Source organism: Nomascus leucogenys, chromosome 19 (genome assembly GCF_006542625.1).
Source record: "Nomascus leucogenys isolate Asia chromosome 19, Asia_NLE_v1, whole genome shotgun sequence".
NCBI lineage: Eukaryota > Metazoa > Chordata > Mammalia > Primates > Hylobatidae > Nomascus > Nomascus leucogenys.
In genome coordinates this window covers 43,968,417-43,987,761 of record NC_044399.1, presented here as the reverse complement: position 1 = coordinate 43,987,761, position 19,345 = coordinate 43,968,417, and the positions used below count along the sequence as shown (strand labels likewise).

Genomic DNA, 19,345 nt, shown 5'->3' with positions numbered 1-19,345 from the left:
GCTTGAGTCCAGGAGTTTGAGCCTGGGCAACATAGCAAAACCCTGTCTCTACCAAAAATACAAACAGTAGGCAGGTGTGGTGGTGCATGCCTGTGGTCCCAACTACTCAGGAGACTGAGGTGGGAGGATCGATCGCTTGAGCCCAGGAGACAGAGGTTGCAGTGAGCCAAGATTGTGCCACCACACTCCAGCCCAAGTGGCCAATTGAGACCCTGTCTCAAAAAAAAAAAAAAAAGAAAAGAAAAGAAAAAAAGAATACAACATTATTAGCCTTTCCAAGAATAATTGTGTGCTCCTACTGTGGGCAAATTGGTCTCTATATCTACCAGATAGGCCCACACTGTGCTGTTCTTACCAGTTGAACCGCATCCCTATACAATATATTTATATGTTGAAAACACTGTACTAAGTGATTTGGGGAACACCAAGATGGGTAAGACCTTGCCCTCAAAATTCTTAGTGTAGTGGGGAAAGCAAGCAGCTAAGAACAATAAAACAAAGGATTAGAGCCTACAAAAGAATTACAGGTAATATGCGTTGGGCACTTGGAGGAAGGACTGTTGTTTTTCTTTCTTTTTTTTTTTTTTGAGATAGAGTCTCACTCTGTCACCCAGGCTGAAGTACAATGTCTCCATCTCGGCTCACTGCAACCTCTACTTCCCGGGCTCAGGTGATCCTCCCACTTCAGCCTCCTGAATGGCTGGGACTACAGGTGTGCACCACCACACTTGGCTAATTTTTAAAAATGTTTGTAGAGACAGGGTTTCACCATGTTGCTCAGGCTGGTCTCGAACTCCTGGACTCATGCAGTCTGCCCACCTTGGCCTCCCAAAGTACTGGGATTACGGGTGTGAGCCACTGCACCTGGCCAATGAGGGAATTTTTTCTAATGAGCGTTAGGGCAGCCTACCTGAAGAAAGTAATAGTTAATTTCAGCCTTAAAAGATATTTAGGATTCGAATTGGTAGAAAAATAGGAAAAGCGTATTCTCTTCCCTCATAAGGCCAAGAGAACCAGATGAACAAAGGCTTCAGTGAGTCCAAGGACTTGAAAGCAGCTTGTCTGGTCTGGATGAAGCATAGACTGTGGAGGTTAAATGAAATACAAGGCTGGCAAACTTGTCATGTCATGCTGGAGAAAAAAAAAATCACTTTTTTGGGTGGTAGTATTTAAGCCATTTCTAAATTTTGGCAAGTGTGGGACTTTGACCAGAGATGTAGTAATTCTAACAATTCCAATGGCTTTTCCTAAATTCCAGTAAATAAGGGTAATATCTCAGCCCTTACCTTCAGTGAAAGGGTGAGAAGGTAGGGTGGCTTGTGTGTAGTTGGCCAGCTGCATGATAACTCTGAGAATTGGTGAGCTGCTAAGCTTTAGTAAAAGGCTGCCCAGCTTTAGTAGTAAACTGAAGTTCTTAAATCCAGTTCCTACAGTATTACAGTTTCTGTCCATCTACAATAAGAGCACGTAGTTCTGGGCTGTATGGCTAACAACAATATACTTTTGTTAAACATGCATATACCGCATGCACATTATGGTTTTGTGATATATCCTTGGATAAAGCATTTCATCTACCTCTTGACTATTGTATTTGGACTTTGGTTTCAGGTTTCATCTATATCAAAATGTTCTAGGCTGCGAGTAATTGATCCTGGTCCCATACTCTGTCTGGTTGCAGAGCCAGAGGAGGAATCCTGTTTTTCAGAAAGCTCACATACCTGACATGGTGCCTGGTTTGACAGAGCACAGAGGTGTTTTACCCGCCTCACTCCAAGGCTACCTCTCCAGATAGCCTTCTGATGTCTAATATCTTGAGGAGTCAGATGCCTTATTCCCTTAGTAAATCACATGTTGTATGTGACCTTCTGAAGTAGCTTTTTGTTTTGTTTTTGCTTGTATTCACAACCCAAGGCTCAGAGCTCCAGCCAGCAGGGGAAAAACCACCTTACTTGATAAGCAAAGCCATGGCAACAACACTTGAAGCTGACTCATTATGCAAGTCCTTGGCTGGCTCAGGAGGAACTGACTCTCAGCTCATTAAGAAATAAGATGTGTGCCTATTAGCCAATGTAAATGCACATAGATTTTTAATATCATGTTCTGAATTGAGAAACCTTTTTTCCCCCATCAGAGATCCATCCTGCAAAGAAACCTAATGTAATTCGATCTACACCAAGCCTGCAAACCCCAACTACCAAGCGGATGCTAACAACTCCAAATCACACATCTTTGAGCATTCTGGGGAAAAGAAACTACAGTCATCACAATGGTCTGGATGGTATGTAAGCCCAGGAATTCTGGAGGCTGTTCTGATAGAGTGCCTTCACACTCAGGCATGTGTCTGCCACATCCAAGAATATATTATAAACATGTTCTTGTATTCCATGATTGAAGTATGTGGTTGAGGAATAAGGGAGAATACGGCCATATGCCACATTTTGCCAAGGGATAGTTCTCCATCCCATCAGGAGGTACTTATTTGCTTCCATCTCGTGTTAGGAGGTGTTTTTGGAGATGAAATCTGTATTTAGCAGATTGCTTCTGCTGGGTAATAATGTTCTTGCTGTGATGCGCACTCACTGCTCATTTAAGTTTTCTTGAGCAGAGGGATTATTTTGCCTTATGTCTAAGACATCAGTGTTCTCTGGGGGTTCTTCAGTGTTCCATGGGTCATTCTGAATTTGGCATTTGTCCCTTCTTTTGCCTTATAAATGTTTTTTATTGCTCAAGAGTGCTACATGTCATGAAAGGAATTGCCTGGGTGATGTCCTAAATACAGAAATAATAATTTGCTTGAAATGGAAAAATAGAAATATCACCTCTTATCCAAAGTACTTCTCTTGGGCTTGGCCATATAATGACTCTCCAGGTGGAATTGAATTATCTTCTCATTTGGACTATAAACACAACCATAATAAATCATCCAGGCAGTATATATTCTTCATTTCAATAGTTCTGGACTTTGAAACTGTCTTTATTGTTTAAATGTTGGCATTTATTTATGAATAAAACTCTCTCCAGGCTTTTCATGCCTTCTGGAGCTCTAAATTCCTTACCTGACAGTAAATTATTTATAATGAGGCCCCAGAGCAAGGATGTGGAGTAGACCTTCCAATAATAATTTCCTATGGTTGTTTTCCTCCATTATGACTTTTGCTGTTCATAATAATGTCAAAAATGTGTAAAACAGTGAGGGTGAGGAATTGAGTTTGCATTTATAGGTTATCAATGTGTTAAGATATGGTTTTCAAGAATTTAGCTACCCAGAAGTCTTACAGAAACAGTTCCTTGCTAATGAGAACACTGGTCATCCTTGACACAATATGCCTGATATCTAGAGAGCAGAAGGAGTGTGTCAAAATGTGAAGATTGGATGCATTTCTTTCAGCCTTTTCTTGCCCACAACCTTTGGATTCAGGCTTGAATGTCATCTAGAATCTCTCTTTTCCATTATACCACCTCCCTGGTCTTTCTAGGCACATAATCTTGCTGTAGAAGGTATAAAGTAAGTCCTGAAACACACACCCACACGTATATATTCTTTTCGGTAAAAAGATTGTCATCGTGGGCCAGGTCCAGTGGCGTATGCCTGTAATCCCAACACTTTGGAAGGCTGAGGCAGGAGGATCACTTGAGCCCAGGAATTCGAGACCAGCCTGGGCAACATAGAGAGACCCTGTCTCTACAAAAAGTTTAAAAATTATCTAGTGGCACATGTCTGTAGTCCCAGCTACTCAGGAGGCTGAAGTGGGAGGATCACTTGAGCCCAGGAGGTCGAGGCTGCAGTGAGTTCTGATCATGCCACTGCACTCCAGCCAGGATGACAGAGACCCCATCACACACACACACACACACACACACACACACACACACACACACACACACGACTGTCACTGTGACCAATGTTAGCATAGCAGCTTTCTGGTATCTTCTTTCACTCACACCCTGTGGTCATTCTGGATGCCAGTCCTGGCCTGCAATACCTCTTCTGTTGCTCTTTCCTCAGTATCACAGGTACCTGTTTTTCTGGAATTTATTTAAAACGTCACCTTGTAGTGTTGCCTCTCTAGGGCTGGTTCATTTCATTTTCCTCTGAATGAATGCTGCCACAGAGTTATTGCTTCTCTGCTCTGAACAGAAGGAATGGACAGGGCACACAATGAATCCTTGGTTTTTTTGTAGACAGAGACCTTCAGCCTTTTTGGGGGAAAGACCCATCTTATTTTCTGAAGAGACTTAGCTGCTGAAACACTTCCTTCTTTAAGACCCATTTGTGTTTGCTTTCCTGTCATGGGATGGAGAGGAAGGCTGATGACATGTGTCCGGAACTGTGCTAACTCCCTTACTGAGTTCTCTCATTTAATTCACGTGACAGGAAGTTCTGGGAGGTCAGGGAATTTGTTTTGCATATCATTGTATCTCTGTGCTTAGCACAGTACTTGGCACTTAGTAGGTACTCAATATATATTAGTTGTGTAAATGGAAATGATTGAGAAAAATGAGAACTAGAGAAGTGAATTAAATTTTCCAAAGTTACCAGGCACTACAGAGATGAATTGAGATTCCCACTCAGATGTGACTGATTTCAGAATCTTCTCGTTTAACCACTGTTATGAATGAAACCATGGCTCTCAAATGCACTGTATTAGGTTCTATCAGCAAAGTAGAAACTATATAAGTTATTTTAACAGCTAATTTCATAAAAGAAATCAATATGATGGATATTGGAAGGCAGAATAAGTCAACAGAGAACATGGGGCAGGGTACAGGAAACAGCCCCCATTCTCAGGGTTGGGAGAGCACAAGGAAGAAGCTGGGCTTATCACAATCCAGAAGCTCAAGGAGGGCCTCAGAGCCAGAACCCAACCTGGAAGAGAGGGCACTGCCCTGCCGGTGCAGGCACCTCTCAGGAGGTGTGATGACGCTGGTTCTGGGACAAGCTACTGCACCTACCTGGAGGGACACCGACAGGAACAGGACTGAGCAGGTCCTACCTCCCTGCTCCAGGACTGCAGGATCCTTCTAGCGCCCTGCTGGTGTGACACAGAGCCAGACAGCAAAGGGGAAGTGTGCTTGTAGAGTCCCACCCAGCCCCAGCGTCATGGAGCTGAGAAACAAGAGTGTAATGGAGGCACACGTGTTAGAAAGTGCCCACATTCTTGTGTTACGAATGGACCTTTTCATTGGGATAATGGGCCTGTTTCCTATTTCCACAGGGTATAGGATCCTGATTAACCAGAGTTTCCAAGATGAACTCAAAGTACTGGAAAAAATGTTCTACTAATACTTTTCATGAGATAGTTATTACCATCATATACTGAAATAGATACAAACTCATGGGAAAGCCTTGCTCTGTGTGATCCAATAATAAAATCAATTAGCACTGCTACTTAATTATCAGCATGTCAGACAGATGAGCATACCAAATAGAATGTTGATGGGCAGAAGAAATTGAATTGGAAACAACACCCAGGGCTGCTGAGATGTTTAGGCCTCTTAGCTTTAGGGCAGCCTGCCCCCTTCAGTGGGTTGCCTCCTCCACTCACCCTCTACCTTTGCATTGCAGGTTCTTGATGATGGGAAAGGAGTCTGTGAATTTGGGCTAGCAGAAAGGATTTTGCTTGGCATTAGAAAAAAAAGATGGACAGCTTCTTATTTCCTCCCTGAAAATCACTGTCTTTCCTGGCCCTGATGAAGGCCTTTTAAAGAAAGGCCTTGGTATGGACTGGGTGCAGATAGTCAGAACTCTGTATGCTCTATTAAGGAAACTCCAGGGCCACACACAGGCCCTGTGACCAATCTAATAGAACCTAAACTCCAAAGGTGAAGATGAAATATGTATACATAGGGAGAGTGGTGGCTTGCACTGGCAATCCCAGCTACTCTGGAGGCCAAAGCGGGAGGCTCACTTGAGCCCAGAATTTGAGACCAGCCTAGGCAACATAGTGAGACCCCAACTCTAAAAAAATTTTTGTTTTAAGTTAGCTGGATGTAGTGGCATGCACCTACAGTTCTAGCTACTTGGCGGGGGCTGAGGCAGAAGGATTGCTTGAGCCCAGGAGGTCGAGACTGCAGTGAGCTATGATTGTATCACTGTACTCTAGCCTGGGTTACAGAGTGAGATCCTGTCTCTTAAAAAAAAAAAGAAAGAAATCTGCATACACAAGAAGCCTCAGTGCTCAGTGCAAGGAGTCAGTAATGGTAGAAAGAATAAAGGTTCAAAATCAGAGATCTGCACAGTGCCTTGCCAGTCTCCCTATACTTCAGTCTTTCTCCGTAGGATGTTGGTCCAGCAGCGAGCCATACGTCGTCATTGTGGTTTCCAGTTCCATCTCCTCCATTTCCTCCACTGTGGACATTTTTACTGCTAGCAAACCAGGTATCACCTACTATGTTTGCCCTACTTGGTTAACTCCAAGTGGCTGTGAGTAGGTGAGGGCCTAGGCCAGCAGGGATAGAAGAGCCATTACTGGAAAACCTTTCTATGTCAGAAAGCCCCGAAGAGAGGGCAGCAGGGGAGATGGAACTTGTCTGTGCCATGGGGGAAAAAAGGGGTATCTGAGTGTTTGGAATCAGATAGGATTAATTGCTTACTCCTCTGATTGCTTCTTGTGTGACCTTGGGTGAATCACATGTTTTTTTTTGTATGAGTTTTCTCCTCTATAAATCTGTAGAATACAGATGACATTTGCCTTACAGAATTGATCTTATGATTGAAAATTTTCATGTACTTCATTTTTTTATTTTTAATTTTTTGTGGATACATAGTAGATGTATGTATTTATGGGATACATGAGATATTTTGATACAGGCATATAATGCTTAATAATAACATGAGGGTAAATGGGTTATCCATCACTTAAAGCATTTATTCTTTCTTTGTGTCACAGACAGTGCAATTTTACTCTTTTAGTTATTTTAAAATGTACAATAAATTATTGTTGCTGTAGTCACCCTGTTAGCCATCAAATACTAGATCTTATTCATTCTAACTATATTTTTGTACCCATTAATCATACCTCCCACCACTATCCTTCCTAGCTTCTGATAACCACCATTCTACTCTCTATCTCCATGAGTTCAATTTTTTTAATTTTTAGTACAAGTAAGTGAGAATGCGCAGTTTGTCTTTCCGTTCATGGCTTATTTCACTTAACATAATGTCCTCCAGCTTCATCCATGTTGTTGCAAATGACAAGATTTCATTCTTTTTTGTCTGGATAGTACTCCATCGTGTATATGTACCACATTTTCTTTATCAATTTGTCTGTTGATGGACACTTAGGTTGCTTCCAAATCTTGGCTACTGTCAATAGTACTGCAGTAAACATGGGAGTGCAAATATCTCTTCAATATGCTGATTTCTTTTCTTTTGGGTATATAATAGCAGGATTGCTGGATCATATGGTAGTTCTATTTTTAGGTTTTTGAGGATCCTCCAAACTGTTCTCATAGTGGTTGTACTAATTTACATTCCCACCAACAGTGTATGAGGGTTCCCTTTTCTCCACATCTTTGCCAGCATTCCTTATTGCCTGTCTTTTGGATAAGAGCTATTTTAACTGGGGCTAAATGATACCTCATTGTAGTTTTGATTTGCATTTCTCTGATGATCATTGATGTTGAACACCTTTCCATATGCTTGTTTGCCATTTGTATGTCTTCTTTTGAGAAATGTCTTTTCACATCTTTTGCCATTTTTAATCAGATTATTAGATTGTTTTCCTGTTGAGTTGTTTGAGCTCCTTAGATATTCTAGCTATTAATTCCTTGTCAGATGGATAGCAGATATTTTCTCCCATTCTGTGCATTGTCTCTTCACTTTGTTGACTGTTTCCTTTGCTGTGCAAAAGCTTTTTCACTTGATATCATCTAATTTGTCTATTTTTGCTTTGGTTGCCTGTGCCTGTGGATATTACTCAAGAAATATTTGCCCAGAACAATGTCCTAGAAAGTTTCCCCAGTGTTTTCATTTATTAGTTTCACAGTTTGAGGTTTTTTTTTTTTTTTTTTGACAGAGTCTTGCTCTGTTGCCCAGGCTGGAGTGCAGTGGCGCAATCTCGGCTCACTGCAAGCTCCACCTTCCGGGAGGTTCACACAATTCTCCTGCCTCAGCCTACCCAGTAGCTGGGACTACAGGTGCCCACCACCACGCCCGGCTAATTTTTTGTATTTTTTTTTTTTAGTAGAGATGGGGTTTCAACACGTTGGCCAGGATGGTCTCGATCTCCTGACCTCGTGATCCACCCACCTCGGTCTCCCAAAGTGCTGGGATTACAGGCATGAGCCACTGCGCCTGGCCCACAGTTTGAGGTCTTAGATTGAAGTATTTAATTTATTTTGATTTGATTTTTGTATATGGCAAGAAAGAGGGGTCTAGTTTTATTATTCTGCATATGGCTATCCAGTTTTCCCAGTGCCATTTATTGAAGAGACTATGCTTTCTCCAATGTATGTCTTGGCACCATTGTTTTAAATGAGTTTGAAATGAGTTTATACTGTAGATGTATAGATTTGTTTCTGGGTTCTCTATTCTGTTCCATTGGTCTGTGTGTCTGTTTTTATGGCAGTACCATGCTGTTTTGCTTACCATAGCTCTGTAGTATAATTTGAAGTCAGGTAAAGTGATTTTTCCAGTTTTGTTCTTTTTGTTCAGGATAGCTTTGGCTATACTGGGTCTTTTGTGATTCCATATAAATTTTAGGACTATTATTTCTGTTTCTGCGAAGAACATCATTGGTATTTTGATAGGCATTGCATTGAATCCATAGATTGCTTTGAGTTAGTATGGACATTTTAACAATATCGATTCTTCCAATCCATGAATATGGGATATCTTTGCATGTTTTGGTGTCCTCTTCAATTTCTTGCATCAGTGTTTTATAGTTTTCATTGTAGAGATCTTTCACTTCTTTTTCAGATTGTTTACTGTTGTCATATAGAAATACTATGGATTTTTGTATGTTGATTTTGTATCCTGCAACTTTACTCAGTTTGTTTGTCAGTTCTAATAGCTTTCTTGTGGAGTCTTTAGGTTTTTCCAAATATAAGATCATATCATCTGCAAACAAGGATAATTTGACTCCTTATTTTCCAATTTGGATGACTTTTTTTTTTCTTGTTTTATTGCTGTAGCTAGGACTTCCAGTACTATGTTAAATAACAGTGGTGAAAGTGGGCATCCTTGTCTTGTTTTAAATCTTAGAGGAAAGGCTTTCAGTTTTTCCCTGTTCAGTATGATACTAGCTATGGATCTGTTATATATGGCTTTTATTGTGTTGAAGTATGTTCCTTGTATTCCCGGTTTTTTGAGGATTTTTATCATGAAGGGATGTTGAATTTTATAAAATGCTTTTCAGCCTCAATTAAAATAATCACATGGTTTTTGTCTTTCAGCTGATGTGATATATTACACTGATTGATTTGTGATTGACTTGCATGCTTGCATTCCTGGGATAAATCCCACTTGGTCATGAGATAATCTTGTTAAATGAATTGTTGAATTCAATTTGCTAGTATTTTGTTGAGGTTTTTTGCATCAGTGTTCATCAGGACATTGACTTATAGCTTTTTCTGATATGTCTTTTTCTGGTTTTGCTATCAGAGTAATACTGGCCTTGCAGAATGAATTTGGAAATATTTCTTTCTCCTTTATTTTTTGGAGTAGTTTCAGTAGGATAGGTTTTAGTTCTTCTTTAAATGTTTTATAAAATTCAGCAGTGAAGCCATAGGGTCCTGGGCTTTTTTTCTTTGCTGGGAGACTTTGTATTATGGCCTTGATCTCATTACTTGTTATTGGTCTGTTTAGGTTTTGGATTTCTTGATGATTCAATCTTGGTAGGTTGTATGTGTCTAGGAATGTATCCATTTCTTCTAGCTTTTCCAGTTTGTTGGCATTTAATTGCTTATGACAGTCTCTAATGATCCTCTGAATTTCTGTGGTATCAGTTGTAACATCTCCTTTTTCATCTCTGATTCTATTTGTGTCTTCTCTCTTTTTCTCTTAGTCTGGCTAAAGGTTTATTGATTTTGTTTATAATTTCAAAAAATCACCTTTTTGTTCCATTGATGTTTTGTATTGTTTCCTTCATTTTGATTTAAGTTATTTCTGCTCTGATCTTTATTATTTCTTTTCTTTTACTATTTTGGATTTAGTTTGCTCCTGCTTTCCTAGTTCTTTAATATGCACTGATTACGTTATATGAAGTATTTCTACTTTTTTGATGTAGGCTTATATTAGTCTGTTTTCACACTGCAGATAAAGACATATCTGAGACTGGGAAGAAAAAGAGGTTTAATTGGACTTACAGTTCCATATGGCTGGGGAGGTCTCAGAATCATGGTGGGAGTCCAAAGGCACTTTTTACATGGTGGCAGCAAGAGAAAATGAGGAAGAAGCAAAAGCAGAAACCTCTAATAAACCCATCAGATCTCATGAGACTTATTCACTATGATGAGAATAGCCCGGAAAAGACCGACCCCCATGATTGAATTCCTTCCCCCTCCCACAACACATGGGAATTCTGGGAGATACAATTCGAGATTTGGGTGGGGACACAGCCAAACCATATCATTCCACCCCTGGCCCCTCCAGATCTCATGTCCTCACATTTCAAAACCAATCATGCCTTCCCAATAGTCCCCCAAAGTCTTAAACTCATTTCAGCATTAACCCAAAAGTTGACAGTCCAAAGTCTCATCTGAGACAAGGCAAGTCCCTTCTGCCTATGACTCTGTAAAATCAAAAGCAAGCTAGTTACTTCCTAGATACAATGAGGGTACAGGTATTGGGTAAATACAGCCATTCCAAATGGGAGAAATTGGCCAAAACAAAGGGGTTATAGAGCCTGTGCAAGTCTGAAATCCAGTGGGGCAGTCAAATTTTAAAGCTCCAAAATGATCTCCTTTGATTTCGGGTCTCATGTCCAGGTCATGCTGATGCAATGACCTGGTACACAGTGTAAACTGTTGGTGGATCTGCCATTCTGGGGTGTGGAGGACGGTGGCCCTCTTCTCATGGCTGCACTAGGCAGTGCCCCAGTAGGGACTCTGTGTGGGAACTCTGGCCCCACATTTCACTTCCACACTTCCCTAGCAGAGGTTCTCCATGAGGGCCCTTCCCCTGCAGCAAACTTTTGCCTGGGCATCCAGGCATTGCCATACATCTTCTGAAATCTAGATGGAGGTCCCCAAACCTCAATTCTTGACTTCTGTGCACCCACAGGCTCAACACCATGTGGAAGCTGCCAAGGCTTGGGGCTTCCACACTCTGAAGCCACGGCCTAAGCTCTACATTTACCCCTTTCAGCCACAGCTGGAGCAGCTGGGACACAGGGTACCAAGTCCCTAGGCTGCACACAGCACAGGGACCCTGGGCCTGGCCTATGAAACCACTTTTTCTTCCTGAGCCTCCAGGCCTGTTATGGGAGGGACTTCTGTGAAGACCTCTGACATGGCCTAGAGACATTTTCCCCATGGTCTTGGGGATTAACATTAGGCTCCTTGCTACTTATGCAAATTTCTGCAGCCAGCTTGAATTTCTCTCCAGAAAATGGGTTTTTCTTTTCTATTGCATAGTCAGGCTGCAAATTTTCTGAACTTTTATGCTGTTTCCCTTTTAAAACTGAATGCATTTAACAGTACCCAAGTCACCTCTTGAATGCTTTGCTGCTTAGAAATTTTTCCCACCAGATACATTAAATCATCTCTCTCAAGTTCAAAGTTCCACAAATCTCCACGGCAGGGGCAAAATGCCACTAGTCTCTTTGCTGAAACATAACAAGAGTCATCTTTGCTCCAGTTCCCAAGTTCCTCATCCCCACCTGAGACCACCTCAGCCTGGACCTTTTTGTCCATATCACTATCAGCATTTTGGGCAAAGCCATTCAACAAGTCTCTAGGAAGTTCCAAACTTCCCCACATTTTCCTGTCTTCTTCTGAGTTCTCCAAACTGTTCCAACCTGTGCCTGTCATCCAGTTACAAAGTCACTTCCACATTTTCGGGTATCTTTTCAGCAACACCCCAATCTGCTGGTACCAATGTAGTGTATTAGTCTGTTTTCACACTGCTGATAAAGACATACCCGAGAATGGGAAGAAAAAGAGGTTTAATTGGACTTACAGTTCCATGTGGCTGGGGAGGCCTCAGAATCATGGCAGGGGGCGAAAGGCACATCTTACATGGTGACAGCAAGAGAAAATGAAGAAACAAATGCAGAAACTCCTGATAAACTCATCAGATCTTGTGAGACTTATTCACTATCATGAGAATAGCACAGGAAAGACTGGCCGCCATGATTCAATTACCTCCCTCTGGGTCCCTCCCACAACACGTGGGAATTCCGGGAGGTACAATTCAAGTTGAGATTTGGGTGGCAACACAGCCAAACCATATCAAGGCTCTTTTTTCTATAAACTTTCCTCTTAGTTTGCTTTTGCTATATCCCATAGGTTTTGGTATGTTGTATTTCCCTTATCATTTGTTTCGATAAATTTTTAAATTTCCTTCTTAATGTTTTCATCGACCCATGGGTCATTCAGGAGCATATTGTGTTTTTGCTTGTTTGTTTTTGTTATTGTTGTTATTTTGTAGAGACAGGGTCTCACTATGTTGCCCAGGCTGCTCTTGAACTCCTGGGCTGAAGCAATCCTCCTGACTCAGGCTTCCCAAAGTGCTGGGATTACAGGTATGAGCCACCGCAACTGGCCCAGGAGCATATTGCTTAATTTCCATGTGTTTGTATAGTTTCCAAAATTCCTGTTGTTATTGATTTCTACTTTTATTTTATTGTGATCAGAGAAGATACTTGATATAATTTTATTTTATATAAATTTTTAAAGACTGTTTTTGTGGCCTAACATATGGTCTGTCCTATGATCCATGTGCTAAGGAGAAGAATATGTATTCTTTAGCCTTTGGATGAAATGTTCTGTAAATACTTATTAGGTTTGTTTGGTCTACAGTGCAGATTAAGTCCTAGGTTTCTTTACTGACTTTCTGTCTGGATGATGTGTTCATTGCTGAAAGTGAGGTGTTGAAGTCTCCAGCTATTATTGTTTTGTGGTCTCTCTCTCTCTCTCTGTAGTGCAAATAATATTTGCTTTATATATCTGGGTGCTCCAGTGCTTGGTGCATATATATTTATAATTGTTATTCCCTCTTACTGAATTGACCCCTTTATCGTTATAAAAATGAACTTCTTTGCCTCTTTTTATAGTTTTTGTCTTTAAAGCTATTTTGTCTGATATGAGTATAGCTACCCCTGCTCTTTTTTGGTTTCCATTTGCATGGAATATTTTTTTTTCCATCCCTTTACTTTGTTTCTCTGTGTGTCTTTATAAGTAAAGCTTGTTTTTTGTAGGCAACAGGTCATGGGGCCTGGTTTTTTTTTTTTTTTTTAATCCATTCAACCACTTTATGTCTTTTGGTGGGAGAGTTTAGTCCATTTACATTCACTGTTATTGTTGATAAGTAATGACTTAATCCTGCCATTTTTAAAATTTGTTTTCTGGCTATTTTGTGGTCTTCTCTTCCTTCTTCCTTCCTGTCTTCCTTTTAGTGAAGGTGATTTTCTCTGGTGTTATGTTTTAATTTCCTGCTTTCTATTTTTTGTGTATCTGTTGTATGTTTTTTGATTTCTGGTTACCATAAGGCTTGCAAAAAATATCTTATAACCTGTTATTTTAAACTGATGCCAACTTGACACTGATTGCATAAACAAACGAACAAATAGGCAAAGAGAAAACTAATGGAAACTCTCTACACTTTAACTTCATCCCCTGCTTTTTAACTTTTTGTTGTTTCTACTTATATCTTATACTGCCTATCTCTTGAAAAGCTGTTGTAGTTATTATTTTTGATAGCTTCATTTTTTAGTCTTTCTAGTCAAGATATGAGTAGTTTACAGACAGTTAACACTGTTATAATGTTCTATGTTTTTCTGTGTGCTTACTATTACCAGTAAGTTTTGTACCTTCAGATCATTTCTTATTGCTCATTAATGTCTTTTTCTTTCAGATTGAAGAACTCCCTTTAGCATTTCTTGTAGGACAGGTCTAGTGTTGATGAAATTCTTTAGCTTTTGTTTGTCTGGGAAAATCTTTATTACTCCTTCATGCTTGAAGGATATTTTTGCTGGATATACTATTCTAAGATAAAAGTTTTTTTCCTTTAGCACTTTAAATATATCGTGACACTCTCTTCTGGCCTGTAAGGTTTCCACTAAGAAGTCTGCTGCCAGACATATTGGATCTCCTTTGTATGATATTTGTTCCTTTTCTTTTGCTACTTTTAGGATCTTTTAAAAATCCTTGACTTTTGGGAGTTTGATTATTAAATATCTTGAGGTAGTCTTCTTTGGGTTAAATGTGCTTGATGTCCTATAACCTTCTTGTACTTAAATATTGATATCTTTCTCTAGGTTTGAGAAGTTTTCTGTTATCCCTTTGAATAATCTTTCTACTTCAATCTGTCCCTCTACTTCCTCTTTAAGAACAATAACTTTTAGATTTGCCCCTTTGAAGCTGTTTTCTAGATCTTTTAAGTGTGCTTCATTGCTTTTTATTCTCTTTTTCTCTTGTCTCCTTTGACTGTATTTCAAATAGCCTGTCTTCAAGCTGACTAATTCTTCTGCTTCATCAATTCATTAAGAGACTTTGATGTATTCTTCAGTATGTTAATTGCATTTTTCACTCCAGAATTTCTGCTTGATTCTTTTAAATTATTTCAACATCTTTCTTAATTTTATTCTATTGAATTCTGTTGTGCTTCCTCAAAACACTTATTTTGAATTCTCTGTCTGAAAAGACACATATCTCTGTCTCTCTGGAATTGGTCACTGTTGTCTTATTTAGCTTGTTTGGTGAGGACATGTTTTCATGGATGGTCTTGAAGTTTGTGGATATTCTTCAGTGTCTGGGCATTGAAGAGTTAGGTGTTTGTTGTAGTCTTCACAGTTTGGGCTTGTTTGTCCACATCCTTCTTGGGAAGGCTTTCCAACTATTAGAAGGGATTTGGGTGTCGTGATCTAAATCTTTGGTCACTGCAGCCATACCTGCATTAGGGGGCACCTCCCGCCCAGTAATGCTGTGTCTCTTGCCTTGGTTGTCTTGGGTAAGATCTGGGAGAATTCCCTGGATTACTAGGTGGAGACTCTTGTTCTCTTCTTTTACTTTCACTCAAACAAATGGACACTCTGACTCTGTGCTGAGCTGCCTGGAGCTGGAGAAGGGATGATGACACAAGCACCCCTGTGGCCACTACCACTGGGACTGCTCTGTGTCAGACCTGAAGCCAACACAGCACTGGGGCTCACCCAAGGCCTATGATGATCACCGCCTGGCTACCACCTGTGTTCACTCAAGGTCCAAAGACTCTCCAATCAGCAGGTGGCATATCCAGCCAGGCATCTTTCCTTCAGGGCAGTGAGTTCACTGTGGCCCCAAGTAGGTCCAGAGATGCCAACTGGGAGCCAGGGCCTGGAGTCAGGAACCTTAGGAATCTACCTGGTGTTCTACCCCAGTGTGGCCAATCTGGTACCCAAGTTGTAAGACAAAGTCTTCTTACTCCTCTCTCTCCTTTCCTCAAGCAGAAAGAGTCTCTCCTCACAGCCACCCAGCTGGGAATGTGCTGGGTCACATCTGAAGCCAGCATGTCTCTGAGTCTCATCCAAGGCACACAGCAAGTACTGCCTGGATACCACTGCTGATTATTCAGAGCCCAAGGGCTTTTTAGTCAGCAGCTGGTGAATCCTGCCACGACTGGATCCTTCCCTTCAAGGCAGTGGGTTTTCTTCCTGATTTAAGTGTGTTTTCAAATGTCATCTGGGAGTTAGGGCCTGGAATGGGGGCCTCACGACTGTGCCTGGTGCCCCATCCTACTGTGGCTGAGCCGGTATCAAAGTTGCAAGAGAAAGCCCTCTTTACTCTATCCTTTTCTCTCCTAAGCAGGAGGAAGGAGTCTCTGCAAGGGCTGCAAGCTGTGCAGCCTGAGGCTGGGGGAAGTGTGGTATAAGCATTCCCTTAGCAGCCCTGGCTGGTATCTCACTAGGTGGTATGCTCCCCAAGTCCATTGGCTCCAAGACCAACACAGCACCAGGATTTGCCCAGGAATTGCAGGCCTTGTGGCCTAGACTGCCTTTCAGGTTTATTTAGGAACCCAGAGCACTTTAACCGACAGTGGAAGAGCTTGCCAGAATTCAGGTTCCGACTGCTGGGATGAGCTATTCCTCTCTGGCTAAGGCTGGCCTAAATGCTCCTTCTGTGGGCGCCAGCTGAGTTCTGCCTCGTATTGCTTTCCACTGTGTCAGGGCAGCGCTGAGTTCCAATGCAAAGTTTCACAATCACTGTGTTCTCCCTCCCTCTTCCCTTCCCTCTTCAGTGCCTGTTTTCTTAATATGATGTTAAAATCAGGTATTGATATTACTTACCTGATTTTTGGTTCTTATAAAGGTGCTCTTTTGTGTAGCTAGTTCTTCAATTTGGTGTTCCTTCAGCAGGGACAATTGCTGAAGGCTTCTATTTATTTGATCATCTTGCTCTGCCTCCCTCTTTTCATGTACTTTATATCACTTGGTTTTCCAAACACTTTATGAGGTAAATGTTATAACCTACATTTTAGGAATGGAAAAAACAGAAGCTCAAGAAGGTTAAAGAATTTGCCCAAAGTCGCATTGCTAGAAAGTAGCAGAGATGGGATCTAAACTCCAAATCTAGTGTTTTTTCCACTGGATGAATACAGGCCCAGATTTGTATATTGAATACAGCATTTACAGGCATACCTCAGAGATACTGTGAGTTCAGTTCAAGACCACTGCAATAAAGTTAATATCACAATAAAGCAAGTCACATGAGTTTTCTGGTTTCCCAGTGCATATAAAGTTATGTTGGCTGGGTGTGATGGCACATATCTATAATCCCAACACTTTGGGAGGCCAAGGTGGGCAGATTGCTTGAGCCTGGGAGTTTGAGATCAGCCTTGGCAACATGCTGAAACCTTGCCCCTACAAAAGATACAAAAATTAGCCAATCACGGTGGCATGTGCTTGTAGTCCCAGCTACTCAGGAGGCTGAGATGGGAGGGTTGATAGAGACTGGGAGGTCAGAGCTGCAGTGAGCCAAGATCGCAAGACTGTACAAGCCTGGGCAACAGAGTGAGACCTTGTCTCAAAAAACCAAACAAACAAACAATAATTATGTTTACACTATACTATAGTCTATTAAGTGTGCAATAGCATTATGTATAAAATAACAATGTATATACCTTAATTTTAAAAATACTTTATTGCTAAAAAAAAAAGCTAATGATCATCTGAGCCTTCTGTGAGTCATAATCTTTTTGCTGCTAGAAGGTCTTGCCTCAATGTTGATGGCCACTGTTGATCAGGATGGTGGTTGCTGAAGCTTAGGGTGGCTGTGACAATTTCTTAAAATAAGACCACATTGACGTTTGCCACATCAATGGACTCTTCCTTTCACGAAAGCTTTGTGGCATGTGATGCTCTTTGATAGTATTTTACCCACAGTAGAACTTCTTTCAAAATTAGAATCAATCCTCTCAAACTCTGCTGCTGCTTTACCAACTAAGTTTATGTAATATTCTAAGTCCTTTATTTTCATCTCAACAATGTTCACAGTGTGTTGAACAGGAGAAGTTTCCATCTTAAGAAACAACTTTCATTGTTCATCCGTAAGAAGCAACTACTCATCTGTTCAAGTTTGATCATGAGATTGTAGCAATTCAGCCACATCTTCAGGTTCCACTTCTCATTCTAATTCTCCTGCTATGTCCACCATATCTGCAGTTACATCCTCCACTGAAGTCCTGAACCCTTCAAAGTTATCCATGAGGGTTGGAATCAATTTCTTCTGAACTCCTGTTAGTATTGATATTTTGGCCTCCTCCCATGAATTTCTAATGTTCTAATGGCATCTATAAAGGTGAGCCCTTTTTAGCAGGTTTTCAGTTGACTTTGCCCAGATCCATCAGAGGAATCACTATCTATGGCAGGCATAGCCTTACAAAATGTATTTCCTAAATAAGACTTGAAAGTTAAACTTATTCCTTGGCTGGGCATGGTGGTTTAGACCTGTAGTCCCAGGACTTTGGGAGGCCAGGACAGGTGGATTGCTTGAGTCCAAGAGTTCAAGACCAACCAGGACAACATAGTGAAACCCTGTCTCTATAAAAAATACAAAAATTTACCAGTCATGGTAGCACATGGCATGTAGTCCCAGCTACTCAGGAGGCTGAGGTGGGAAGGTCACTTGAGCCCAGGAGGTCGAGGCTACAGTGAGCCATGTCACTGCACTCCAGCCTGGGTGACAAAGCAGGACCCTGTCTTGAATGAATGAATCCATTCATTCATCCATCCGTTCATCCATCCCAGAATGGATGATAGATGTTGTGCTAGCACACATGAAAACAACATTCATCTCCTTGTACATCTCCATCAGAGCTCTTGGGTGACCAAGTCCCTTGTTAATGAGCAGTCATATTTTGATTTTTTTTCCTAAGCAGTAGGTCTCAACAGCAAGCTTAAAATATTCAGTAAACCATGCTGTAAACAGAGGTGCTATCATTTAGGCTTTGTTGTTCTATTTATAAAGCATAGGCAGAATAGATAAAGCATAATTCTTAAGGGTTCTGTGACTTTTTGGAATAGTAAATGAGCACTGGCTTCAACTTAAAAAGTCACCAGCTGCATTAGCCTCTAACAAGAGAGTCAGCCTGTCCTTTGAAGCTTTGAAGACATTGGCTTCTCCTCTCTAGCTGTGAAAGTCCCAGATGGCATCTTCTTCCAGTATAAGGCTGTTTTATCTACACTGAAAATCTATTGTTTAGCATAGCTGCCTTCATCAGTGATCTTAGCTAGATCTGGATAACTTGCTGCAGCTTCTACATCAGCACTTGCTGCTTTACTTGCACTTTTATGTTTATGGTGATGGCTTTTTTCCTTAAACCCCATGAACCCACCTCTGCTAGCTTCAAACTTTTCTTCTCCAGCTTCCTCACCTCTCTCAGTCTTAGAGAATTGAAGAGAATTAGGGCCGTGCTCTGGATTAGGCTTGGGGTTAAGGGAATGTTGTTGCTGGTTTGATCTTCTATTCAGGCCACTTTCTCCTTATCAGCAGTAAGATTGTTTCACTTTCATATCATTCATGTGTTCACTGGAGTAGCACTCTTAATTTCCTTCAAGAACTTTTCCAAGTTGCATTCACCACTTGGTTAACTGTTTGGTGCAAGAGGCCTGACTTGCAACCTCTCTTGGCTTTCAATACGCCTTCCTCATGAAGGCTCATCATTTCTGGCTTTTGATTTAAAGTGAGAGATGTGCGACCCTTCTTT

At 41.0% G+C, this 19,345-nt stretch overlaps 1 protein-coding gene across 11 annotated transcripts in view; it reads left to right on the top strand.

Annotated features, from left to right (window-relative positions):
• The window catches only part of MTA3 (metastasis associated 1 family member 3), a 271,716-nt gene that overhangs the window by 236,545 nt on the left and 15,826 nt on the right, over positions 1 to 19,345 (top strand). For 6 of the 11 annotated variants that reach the window (XR_004026930.1, XM_030799376.1, XM_030799379.1 and 3 more), the window contains exon 16: positions 2,132 to 2,278. Coding sequence is in view for 10 of the 11 variants with exons in the window: in XM_030799376.1 (XP_030655236.1) it covers positions 2,132 to 2,278 (147 nt within the window). In the remaining variant the exon portion in view is untranslated. Of the gene's footprint in view, positions 1 to 2,131; positions 2,279 to 15,590; positions 16,792 to 19,345 lie in introns of those variants that run through there. The other 5 variants (XM_030799380.1, XM_030799373.1, XM_030799372.1 and 2 more) reach the window with 1 other exon arrangement.